The following is a 12,997-nucleotide window of genomic DNA, read 5'->3' as shown; positions in this document are numbered from 1 at the left end:
TTCTGAGTTGACAGCTCAGCTTTGAGCATCTCTCCAGTGAAAAGCTCTGTGGGTGGTTCTGGGTTCAGTGAAAGCATTATTTTTCTGTTAAACTTCAGTGGGCCCAGTTGGAGGGGAGTCTGGTCCAGCGAATATAACTGTGAGTGTGTGAGATTAAATGAAAGATGGGGACGGATTTAATTTAATACAGGTTTCAATGGTCTACAGACATGAGGAAGCAGCCTGACTTAACCTGATGAAATTCCAATGTGTCTAATGTTGCAATGATGTCATTGGATATTCCACAAATAAAATGAGAACAGCATATGATTCATTTTGCCTTTTAAATGTTGAGTTGAAAAACAGTGTATGTTCATGCTGGTCAACTTACACAAATGAAAAAACTTCAGTAACTGTGAAATGATTTAAGTGCCCATCGATGGTAGTTACTGTTTTATATGCAATTTCAAACACTTGTTGATACTGAAGTACATACTTACTTTCAGCCATTTTATTCTCCTTAATCATCCTTATTTTGTTGCACTGAGTGATGGGACTTCTGAGGTCTAGAGACTGAATGTTTTAGCTTACATTTGTGATGTATTGGAAGCTTAATGATGACAAACCATCACTGTAACAATATTAATGTTTTATGCTAAATTCAAAGGTTTCCTGTAACTATTTTATTATGAGAGTCTTAAAAGTTGTTTGTTTAAATAAATCTTTGAAATAAAGTAGCCTATTGTCACTTTCATTGAGCCTAGATGTGTAAAGCATGTATCAATGGCAAATTGAGTTTAAGATATATGAACAACAGTCACTATTTCATTCACCTTCTGTTTTATGTCTCAAAAAATGCATGTTCATAAATGCAGTATAAAACAAGCCAGTAGCAAGGATTTTACTCATTAACTTTTGGTTAAACTCTTTCATTAACTGACTTCAATTGAGCCCGTTTTATTTATTTTCAGGCGCACCATACATTTCAACTTATAGTTTCATTGTGGTAGCTTTTCAGTGACTAAAGTAAATGTATCCCATACATTAGGCCTACCCTTTCTGGCCAGGAGTATGGACGTATGTGTCCAGGTAATGCTTTGATATTATTCAAATGAAAGTTCCATGAGACTGGTGCAGACTGATTCAAAGATTGGTCCCCTCTACACTATTTTTGCTCACTCATGTTGATTCACCTACAGCCTCCCAGATGAGACCATATATTGGTTATTTCTTAAATCATCTGGGCTTTCTAAAATAATATTGATTATTGTTCTGAGCCAGCTGACATAAGAATATTACAATTTATGGTTTTTGTGTTGTATGGATTATCAAATGAGAATTAAATTATTGCTCCAATTTCGAAAAAATATCTTGATGGAAATGATGGGGGAAATGGTATAGGTTATGATATAGGCCTAAATGTGTTGTTCACTGATTTTGTGTGGATGTGCAGACTCAGCACACGCCTTTCAAAATCACAGGACGACGAATCTGCTTTTCCCGCCTTCTTACTCTTTAAATTGAACATTTTAATTGTCAAGAGAGGTCTTAAATATTGTTGGTCAGGGTCGTTTTAATGTTAAACTCAATTTCCCACAACTGCGTCACATTAATTCCACGAAATGTCTGACGGTATATTGGTGGGCTGAGCAAGTTTGAGTTCTTTGACAGGCAAGCTCCATCCGGCGCCGAGGTACCGATTAGTGATTCAATAGTTAGCCATGGCGGCCACAGGAGGAGGGAAAATTAGATCAAGAAGATATCATATCGCTTCTAAACCGTATGCTAAAGGAAAACAGGTAATTCTGGCATTTTTTCTTAATGTTATGACGCGTTTTAAAAACGAGATGTTTGTCCCAGTTGTTTGGCAGCGCTATTATTGTTTTCTTGAAGACAATTTCGCGGCCTGTTTAACAACCTGCTTTGCTAGCAGGCCGTGTTCGCTTCACATACAGCCTGCCGTCTATGGGCAATTTGACGGTGCTTAGCTGTTAGCTAAGAATGCCGGTTAGAACAGTTCTATTCTGCATGGCAGTTATATCTTCAGGTACAAGTAAAGCTAAATAACACTTCGCTAAAATAGGGAAAACGTCATTGTAGTTGACAGTGGACAGTTATTCTCTCGAACTGCAAACTTTGCTTGCTAGCCGAGTTGGTTAGCTGTAAAGCTAGCTGGAGCTCTAGCTAAGCAGTTAACGGTTCAGCTAAAATGTCATCTAACATGGCTAGCTAACTGCGCTAGCTAACAATGTTAACGTTAATAGGCCAGCATTGTTGGTAGGATAGAAGGCAAGCCTACCGGCTTGGTAGGGTACAGCTATCATTTCGATACCGGCTCTGTAATTTTAAACAGTAACCTGCCAATACGTAACTTGTCATTAAGCGTCTAGCATTTAGCACTACAATTGCCATTCTTTGTGACATTATAGCGGTTAGAAACGAGTGTCGTTATGTAGCTAGGTATGCCCCCAATAGCTACGAAGCTAAAAAGGTGCTGCGCAGTGCGCCTAATGTAGTTTGGAAGAGTGCCAGGGCCCACATGGGTAACCAAGTTATTGCTAGCTAGCCATCATTTTAGCTACTTGGCTAACGGTAACGTTAGTTATGGTTAGGAAGCGCGCTAAGTTGGTAATAGCTCGCTAGCAACCACGCTACTAGCAATGCCGCGCGTCGTCAGTTTGTTGAAGAGAATAGATGGAGACTCGTAACGTTATAGCATTCTCGTTAAATATATTCAGCTCATATGGTACGGTTTTAAATTATTAAGAGAAATTGAAACGTAGGCAGGTTTATTTTTGTGTCGACTTGGGTGACAAAGAAGTATATCATTTACTAAATGTTGTTAGACGGGAGGTTAATAAACGTTTCCTACACGTGCGCTTTCCCTCGCAGTTAGCTTATTAGCTAGCGTTGGTCTTCAACTGTCTACTACGTTACTGTCAGAGCACAACGGGAAGGGAAAATGCGCCCCCCTAATGTCGATTAAACCACCAAATTAACATTGCAACGTGACTTCATACAGAATTTCAATGTATGTTGTCTTTGTAACTAGATATTTCCGCTAGCTCGCTATCCAGACAGAAATCGGCAGCCAGCCAGCCAGGCAACGTTAACTAGAAACGTCATCATTGGATAACAAAGCAGGTGGTTTCAACACCCGGTGTTTAACCCACGTCCCTGTTGTTATTGCTTTTGTTTAAACGGGAAACTAACACCCCCTGGTATATTTGCCAGTCTGTCGAACTTGTCTAACTATTTTGGCCATGTAGTTGATGCTGTTGGTTAGCCAGCTTGTGAACTTATAGATCTCTTTAGACCCACGTCGTGAATGTTAATTTATCAGCTAGCATACCTCGGATAGCTGTGTTTATGCAGTTTATAGCATGCAGCGGAGCTCATAACTCCGGATCATTCAGCACATTTCCATGTTCTCCTCTACATTTTGTCTATTTAAACTGTATGACACATCTGTTTTGCAGGTACACTACAAAACAGATGTGTGATGCTACAATGCATTTGGTAAATGCTCTCAACTAAATAGGTCAGGTTCATATGACACATCTGTTTTGCAGGTACACTACAAAACAGATGTGTGATGCTACAATGCATTTGGTAAATGCTCTCAACTAAATAGGTCAGGTTCATGTCCTACTGGGGTCTAACCACGGTTCACTTATGTTGATTTATAACCCCGCCAAAAATAGGTTAAAGGCCGCCACTTAGATGTAAAATGACAATGTAATGTAACTATTAGTAGTTTGCGAATTTTTGAGATTTGCTTTGTTTCAGTGCCTAGTGCTGCCACACACAGTGTGTCTAGAATATTCCAGAGTTTACTGGAATGAGAACATGAAAGGAAATCAAATGGTATCCCCAGGGGATTTCCACTGTTTTGCGTTGGCTCATTTGAATTTCCTCCATTTAGTCCTGTCAATTTTTTTTATATAGAAGTATTGTTACAAGATCCTGTGCAGGTGTGTTTTTTTTTGTTGTTTAAAAAAAATGATGACGTAATTATTAAATTTACATAAAGGGAAAAACTTAACTCTTTGTGCTGTTGGTTTGCGTCTTTTAGCGGCCAAACCTCGCACTGTTACATGCAAGAACATGTACCCAACAACCTAAATATTATAACCGGGTGCAAAATAACCATTGGTGTTGAGAACCAATTCTCACTTAAAACAAAGATGCCTTTGTGAGCATTTTACTGGGATTGGCACCTTCCTTCATCAGTGTTTCATTGAATTAGGATCACAACACTTCCAGAAGGCTCACGAGTGTTGTCTGGCGTCTCAGACGCAGTCACAACAATACACTTGAGGATCTTGAAGTTTTGCAACCAGACACAATATGTGTTAATGAGCCAACACCCATACACATCTTGGAGCTTCTGTCTTCACACACCCACTGCCAGGTTCTGGGAGTTAGGAGGACTTAAGTGGCTCAAAGCATAAATAAGTTAGCATCCATAGCCCATAATTCTCTCCAGCTGATCCTCCTTTTCCCAATATTATGCCAGTTCATCCATTGCCTTTGTTTTGCCCAAGAAACTTTATGCATCCACATTTGTTCTGATTAGGTGTTCCACCGTATATAAACTAATGTCTGCAACCCCATGGTTAGATAAGATGTGCTGTGCAGTTGTAAGGTATGAAATATGAAAATGCCTGCACACCAAGAGATTCCACCAGTTGGTGACACATTCCCCTTTCTTCTACAGTGTAGTATATAATTAAAAAATACTTTAAAAAGACGTGCCTTCTGGGTAATTGCGAGCAGCCGCTGTTCATGCTTGTAAAGCACCAGATGCTAAGATGAGTTTTTAGACAGGTATCCATCCCAAGTCTCCCCATCTGTTGAAAATACATGAAGGCATGCAAGTTCAGGAACCGTGCTGCCACGCTGCCACGCAGTGTGATATTTTGTATTGTCATTCCTTTGCAAGGTCAAAGTTGAATCTTCTGTTTTAAAGGGGGAAGCAGCCTGTAGTTTGGTCAGCTCTGTAGAGCATGTAGCTGATCGCACAGTGACATGCAGCTTGTCACACTCACTCAGTTTTTGATTGTAAGCTGTGTAAGGCAGAGCGACATCCTAACCTCAGTCTCATGGCTGGAACCCAACTCTTCAAAGAGCACCTTCTTTCCTTACTTGCACTTCTTCCTTCCTCTACCTCTCCTTATCTTTCCTCTAACGCTATCTCCTCTAACTAGTACTTAACTCGCACTTACAGTACTTGCATTCCTGCGCTTTTTAATTTCTTATGTGTAGTAGTATTTTATTGTTACACTTGAGCTGAACACTATGTCAGAGTAAGAGAAGGAGAACTTGCGTGTGTGAGAGTCAGTAGGTGAGGGAGCCTAGAGAGATGACCTCGTCACTAGGGCACTTAAGAGAAGCCACAGTAGTAGATTAACAGGTGCATGTGCAGCATGTGGTTATCAGGAGATAAACGCCTCTGCAGATCTCCTCTCAAAGCTTTGTGTTTTCAACTAAAGGCACGTGCCTCTGCTGCAGTTCTCATAAACATTACTCTTCTCCTGGTTGACAGTATGGGGTGCGGGTGGCCTCAGGAAAGTTAACACAAGGGCCTCTTCTCATTACACTATACTCTTGTCTTTGATTCATGTAAACCCCAACATTCTTCAGTCAGCTGTTGAATTTCGTGTGAGATGTGCAGTACATCTCTACATTTTTGCCCTCGTTGCATCTCGCCCTGTTCTTAAAAACTGATGCAGTGTGAAATCAACGTTTAAATCAAACGGCAATTCTTCATGAGACGATTTTGTGTTTGACATGTCATGATATGATTAGCTCCAGACAATGGCCAAAACAATCACATATGAGAGTACAAGTAAACATTTAATGTGGTCACATTCATGTGAGTGCATGATTGATCGTTAGGCTGTTCTGGTGGCGCTCCAGCATGGCTGTTGTGGTTGACAGAAGTACTCCAGTGGTCTCTCGCTACCTGCATTTTTAATCATCAGCTACGGACACACACGTTACATTGTCATTTAGTAGATGCTTTTGTCCAAAGCAACGTACAAGGGAGAAAACAGTCAAGCTACGGGCAATAGAGCCCTTGTGTAACAATAAATACTATTTTTCATAAGAAATAGAAAAAAGAAGTGCAAGTAAAGTACTAGTCGAAGTTTAAGTTAGGAAGGGAGGTGCTCTCTGAAGAGTTGGGTCTTCAAGAGCTTCTTAGAGGTAGAGAGGGACGCCCCCTGCTCTGGTAGTGCTAGGCAGTTCGTTCCGCCAACGTGGAACTACAAATGAGAATAGTTGAAACATGCAAAACAGTCGATTTAACCCATTAAGGCCTAAAGCGCCTGGAAAAAATGCCTGTAAAACCTATAGGCGATTTCAGAAAAGCCCCCAAAACCTGAAGTTTTTCTAGAAATTCAGCAATTGTGTCAACGCCTACTACATTACTGATTTCTCAGCCCCTGTAACAGATAGGAACACAATTCAAAAAGTATTTGAGAGCTTACACCTGTGGCTTTCATGGGAATTTGAATTTGTATTTACAAATATTTACAATATTTACATACACCTTCTCAAAAGTAAACAAAATATGTAAAAGTGCAGGATCAGCACAAAACAGTACAAAAAAATTTAATAAGCTATATGACAAAGTATATAACAAAGTGAAATAAAGTATATAACTATATAATTATAAATATATAATTCTTATAGGGAAAGTTTTAACTTTTGATTTGTTTACTTGTTTTATTATGAGCAGAAGGGAATACGATTAACATCTATTTTGTTGTCCGTGTAGTTTTTACATACCAGGGATATTTAATGCTCATTTGGACACTATGGATGGAGAATGGACCTGACAGTGTCAACCTCTGAGTTGTTTACTTGTTGTATTATGAGCAGAAGGGAATAAGATTTTGATCAACAATTATAACTATTTTGTTGTCCATGTAGTTTTTACATACCAGTGATATTGTTATGCTCATTTGGATACTATCACTGAGATACAGATGAACTAGTTTAGTGTCAAATATTCCATTCAAAGGGAAAAAACAGGAATAATTCAAATAAAAAAACAAAACAAATTTCAAGTACATCTTATTTATCAACTGATAAATACTGTATGCTGGGCTGAAATGGAAGGCAACCAAAGCATTCACTATAATAAAGTCAAACGAGGATTCAGTAGCATTAACTGATTATAAACAACATTCTATAGGGACTGATTATTGTTTTGAAATACTAGAATATAGTAATGCAAAGAATAGAGAGTTGTCGATATAATTCGCTCGTTCACACTCGCTCACTGGAGAAAGTTTTAACAACATGGCAAGCTAGCTTAGTGTTAATATAGCCCTCTATGATACCATATTCCCTTTCATTTACCTCGAGTAAACCTACATTTAAGCAAGTAACAATCGTTAACAACTACAGATAACCATATTCTGTAACTACCAGTACTCACAACTCACTCCTTGCCTAATTTACTTTGAGCTGTAATCCTGGCTGTCGCGGAGGAGACGTTACTTAGCAAAGCGAGAAAACCAACGATTTTTTTTTTAAACTACTAATGGCAAAACATTTGAGGCACTATCACATGTCTATTCTGATGCATTTCATTGGCCCAGAGGCCGACACTTTGGGCAAAAACCCCCCTTATACAGAAAAAACGACACAAACGCTTTCCCGGCCTTAAAGGTAGAATGACGCAACAGCGCTCCCGGCTTTAATGGTAGAACAGCGGTAATGCTTTCCCGGCTTAAATGGGTTAAAGCAGCACAACGGATCAATAGCTATTCGCTAACGGTATGCTATTAGCTAAAACTAACGAAATCTATTGAAATGTGCTGACTTAGACATTATGACAAGCTAGTTACTCAACGACTGTCCTTACACAGTCAAACATCAAGCAAGTGCAACACAAGACAAAGCAAGACGGCAAATAAGCTACTTACGAGTTCGGCAGACAGTAAACAAGTCGGGCTGCCACAGGAAAAACTACAGAACGAAGTTATATGCCTATGGACCCTGGTATGGCAATAGCACGGAGGCGATTCTCCATATTAAAAGTCATTGTAGCGCCCCAATTTTTTTCAAGCTGTTTTTTTTTTTAAGGTAAAACTGCGTATCCTAACCCTAATCCTGAAGTATAATTGTTGCAATTTGTAGAAATTAAACTTAAAAAATTTCCAGATGGGAGAACTCATTTTGCTTGCCATTGCCAAGTTCTGCTCTGCTGTTGGGTGACCGTTTGCTGCGCACGCAGGTTGAATAGTCGCGCAATTCATTTGCGTCACGTGATCGGTGAAAAGCACCGATCAAAAAAGCCGATCACAGATCAAGCAATTTTAACCAATATCTGCCGATCATGATCGGTTGCCGATCGATCGGACCATCACTAGTTCCTACCTAACTTAGGATGACTTGAGTATAAAGGCCTGGGTTTAAAGTACTATTTTAGTATTGTTTGGCCTGTAAATATACCCTAGGACACAGTAATCCAAAAAATCCTCAAACTGTTGTGCGCTGTTTATTGAGTGAGGGTGAATTGCCTCTAGAATTCCAGTGTCCGTCACAGTGATGCGAGCAGGTTGGTCTGTTCAGTGCCAACAGAAATGGCTGTGCTGTGTGAACGTGTTACTCCGCTGCCTGTTGTGAGCTGCTGTGTATATGTAACTGAAGCTCACTGAAGCTGCAGTGCAGAGCTGCACCCTGTACAAATCAGTAGTTCTACAAACATCCGAGCTTCCTGGGGGTTATGGAGCGTGCACAGTATACACAGTACAGCCCTTTCAAAGCTTTAGAAACTCTACATATTCTTCCCTTATTTACTTTGTGATGGCGCTGTCAACCAGGAGGTGCTCCTTCAGTATGAAAGCTGGGGTGTGTGTGACCCAACAGCTAATATGCTCTTGTGCAATACTCTGAAGCCACCCTTCCTACCAGGAATGTGAGTCAGTGTGATTTCTTAACATGTAGAGAAATGCTATGGACTAGCAATTGTGTTATGCAGTTTTTGATCATTTATGTTTGATTTTAATAAACCTCGCACAGAGATTCTGCACTTTTTTCTGCAAACCTTTGTTGTCGAAACTGTTAAATAGATATCTGACCTGCAGATCAGTGATGAGCATGCTTTGTGTACAGCTAATGGCTTGTTGAGGCCTAGAACTACAGGGTGCAGAGTGCAGCTCGGTACAATGCAGTTCAGTGAGGGGAGAATCCAGAACAACAGCAGCTGCTGCTGCTGCTGCTCCTCCTAATGAAAACTGTGTGGTGCGGACACAGACGCTGGCAAGCTGACCCAGATACAGCACAGCCATGGCACAGTTTTGCAGCCTGGCCCAGTGAGTGCATGCATGAACACACACCTGTCCTGACATGGCCTTCCACTGAGCACTGACTTGTTTGAGGTTGAATCTGCCCTGCACCTTTTGTGGTTCTGTCTTGTGCATTGAGCTGGTGCATGAGGAACTTGGTTTGTCTTTTCCTGTTGAAGTTGAGGCAAGGCTGCATAAAATCTCAAGTGGTCAAGTAGATTGTGTTGACTGGCTGGAGTTCATCATAGTGCCATAGTGCCATGGAGATTGAACACAAGAATGAAGATGCCCTGTTCGGCTATGTCAGAACTATGAACTACATATTTATAAACCATAGCAACACATTTTCGGCAAGAAAAAAAATTGTTACTTAGGTTACGTAACAGTTGATCATGTCAGCGGGCTCATTCTTTGGCAGGGACAGCTAAACCCTGCAGGAACATTAGCTCTCCAGGACGTGGTCTAATGTGGTCTGACTGTGCTCTGTCTGTGCGGTCCTTCAGCAGGCAGGGATCATCAGTAGGGTGACGGACACAGTGAAGAGCATCGTTCCCTCTTGGCTTACGAAGTACTTCAGGAACGGAGAGGTGGCCGAGGGCGGAGCTGCCACGCGAATCGCCCCAGAGCGCAACAGCCAGGATCCGCCACCTAACGGCCATGAGGAGGGTGCCCCTCTGCCAGACGGCCGCGACTCACCTGAGCCCAGCACCAGTAACACAGGTATGAGATGTGAAACTCTAAGACCGTGTGTGTGTGTGTGTGTGTGTGTGTGTGTGTGTGTGTGTGTGTTGTAAATCCTGGTAATAACGACTTTTCTGACTTCCAGAACCTTCTACAAGCCGTGCGTCGCTGAACTTCCAGGATGTTCTGTCACGGCCCCCCCTCAACCGCTCCCACCTACACTTTGTTTCGATGGACGGCTCCCCAGCGCTGGCCCGCTCCAGCTCACTGTTCCCCCAGCCCTCCACCTCCACTGCCGCCCCCTTTGGGAGCCCCTTCGGGAGCCCCTTTGCAGGGGCCTCCACCTCCAATTTCTCCCTGGTGAAGGAGATCAAGGACTCAATCTCGCAGCACGAGGATGACAACATCTCCACCACTAGTGGTTTCTCATCACGCGCCTCTGACAAAGGTAAGGCTGCTGATGTCTCTCATGCATGCTGTGTTGTATGTTTTAAAAAGATGCGTGTAAATGGAGAAGGCAGGCCAGGCCAGGCTTGAACAATACAATACAATATACACCGCGTTCCACATTATTATGCAAATTACACTTTGCTCAGATTTTCCTTAATAGTAATGCACATTCAGTCAGTATCATTTTTCAAGTCATCAACTGTTAGAGTATAATTCAAATTGTATTGAACAAACCTCCCAATGATAACAGTATTTTTCTCAAAAATAAAAAACTCAAAATGCAGTGTTCCAAATTATTATGCAGAGTTTCAAAGTCTCAGAGTTTCAAGATATTTTATAGGTTGTAAAGAACTAAAACTTGTCATTTGTTGAATTTGCAGCATTAGGAAGCCATATTTACTGAAATCAAAAAAAAATTTAATCAAAAACATCATAACAGGTCAAGTTACATGTTAACATAGGACCCCTTCTTTGATATCAACCTCACAATTCTGGCATCCATTGAACTCATGAGTTCTTTGATTGTTTCTGCTTTAATGTCTTATCAGGATGCCATAATAACCTCCCAGAGCACCTGATTGGATGTGAACTGCCTTCCACCCACATAGATCTTTTGCTTGATGATGCTCCAAAGGTTCTCAATAGGGTTAAGGTCAGGGTAAGATGGGGGCCACACCATGAGTTTCTCTTCTTTTATGCAAAGAATACCTCTGGGGCATTGGCTGCTATAGCCAATGCCCCAGAGGTATTCTTTGCAGCATGAGATGGTGCATTGTCATGCATAAATATGACTTTGCTATGGAAGGCGCGGCTCTTCTTTTTCTACCACGGAAGAAAGTGGTCAGTCAGAAACTCTACATACTTTGCCAAGGTCATTTTCACACCGTCAGGGACCCTGAAGGGGCCTACCAGCTCTCTCCCAATGATTTCAGCCCAAAGCATGACTCTGCCACCTCCTTGTTGACGTCTTAGCCTTGTTGGGACATGGTGGCCATTCACCAACCATCCACTACTCCATCCATCAGGACCATCAAGGGTTGCACGGCACTCATCCGTAAACAAAACAGTTTGAAAGTTAGTCTTTATGTAGTCCTGAGCCCACTGCAACCTTTTTTGCTTTTGAGCTGGGTTTAGGGGTGGCCGAATAAGGTTAAAGGACACTTGCAAACCTCTTGAGCATCCTACATCCTGAAGTTCACGAGACTCCAGAGGCACCAGCGGCGTCAAACACCTGTTTGTTGCTATTCAATGGCATTTTAGTGGCTGCTCTCTTGACCCTACGCATTTGTTTTGCAGAAATATTCCTTATCTTGCCTTTGTCTGAACGAACCCACTTGTGCTGTGAATCAGTGACAAATGTCTTCCCCGTCCGATGATCATGCGCAATTCTTTTGGAAATATCCAATGTTGTGATACCTTGACCAAGGTGTTGCACTATTTGCCGCTTTTCAGCAGCAGAGAGATCCTTTTTCTTCCCCATTTTGTCTGAAACATGTAGCTTGCTTAATAATGTGGAACATCCTTCTTAAGTAGTTTTCCTTTGATTGGCCTCACCTGGCAAACTAATTATCTCAGGTGTCTGAGATTGATTTAAATCATTCAATTAGCCCTGAGACACAATACCATCCATTACTTTAATTGAAAAACTAAAAAAATTTATGTTTATGACCCTTAAATCCAATTTGCATAATAATGTGGAACGCGGTGTAGTAAAACACACATGATAGCCAGATCTCCAGCCTTGGCCTGTCTTCTTGTTGCAGACGTTCCCACCTCAAAGCCTGCCCCGCTGCTTTGGTCCCCAGAGACGGACCGCACGCACTCAGGCACGCAGCCTGCCCAGGCTGGCCTCAAGAAGCCCACCTTTAACCTGTCAGTGTTTGGCACATCTGGTCTGGTAAGTGATAACCGTGAGTTACTTTGGACTTAAGGAATCGGTGAGATGTGTTTTCAATGATGCGTTTTTGCATGAAGCATCAATTTTGTGTCAGTCTGACTTCAATACAAACTGTGTGTGTATATGTACTATGTGTGTGTGTGTGTGTGTGTGTGTGTGTGTGTGTGTGTGTGTGTGTGTGTGTGTGTGTGTGTGTGTGTATGTATGTGTATATATATATATATATATATATGTATTTGTTTTTGAAATAAGAGGCCTGACCTCTATGTTCATAGCAAACTTGAAAAAAAAAACTAAATATTAAGCCTGGTTTAACTGCACTATAGGCAGTTATCTGTTTATCTGAATAGTGCACTTTATTATTTTATTTTGTACCGCCCTGTTTGGCAATGTTGTTTTTCAAGAAAATAAAACATTGCATAAAGCAAGCCTATCCACTTTTCCATGTTGATAAGAGCATTAAAATAAAATAAAAATGATGGAGAAAAAAAAAATGAAGGGACTTTTAGAATAGATAAAAAATTGCGATTTATCGCAATTAATTTCGAGTTAACTATGACAAAAATGCGAGTTATCGCGATTTAAATATTTTAATCGTTTGACAGCACTAATATACAGTACTGTGCAAAAGTTTTAGGCAGGTGTGAAAAAATGCTGTAAACTAAGAATGCTTTCAAAAATGGAG

The 12,997-nt window shown here is 41.1% G+C and overlaps 1 protein-coding gene across 4 annotated transcripts in view; it reads left to right on the top strand.

Moving 5' to 3' along the window:
- Positions 1–1,671: 1,671 nt before the first annotated feature.
- nup153 (nucleoporin 153) overlaps positions 1,672–12,997 on the top strand; it is a 65,109-nt gene continuing 53,783 nt past the window's right edge. The window contains exons 1-5 of one of the 4 annotated variants that reach the window (XM_080858728.1): positions 1,672–1,778; positions 9,112–9,311; positions 9,788–10,004; positions 10,111–10,413; positions 12,179–12,312. In XM_080858728.1, coding sequence (XP_080714854.1) covers positions 10,197–10,413; positions 12,179–12,312 — 351 coding nt within the window. In that variant the 5' untranslated portion in view covers positions 1,672–1,778; positions 9,112–9,311; positions 9,788–10,004; positions 10,111–10,196. The remainder of the gene's footprint in view (positions 1,779–9,111; positions 9,312–9,787; positions 10,005–10,110; positions 10,414–12,178; positions 12,313–12,997) is intronic. The other 3 variants (XM_080858727.1, XM_080858725.1, XM_080858726.1) reach the window with 3 other exon arrangements.

The sequence above is a fragment of the Sprattus sprattus genome, assembly GCF_963457725.1.
Source record: "Sprattus sprattus genome assembly, chromosome: 20".
Taxonomy (NCBI): domain Eukaryota; kingdom Metazoa; phylum Chordata; class Actinopteri; order Clupeiformes; family Clupeidae; genus Sprattus; species Sprattus sprattus.
This window is presented reverse-complemented; position numbering and strand designations above follow the sequence as displayed.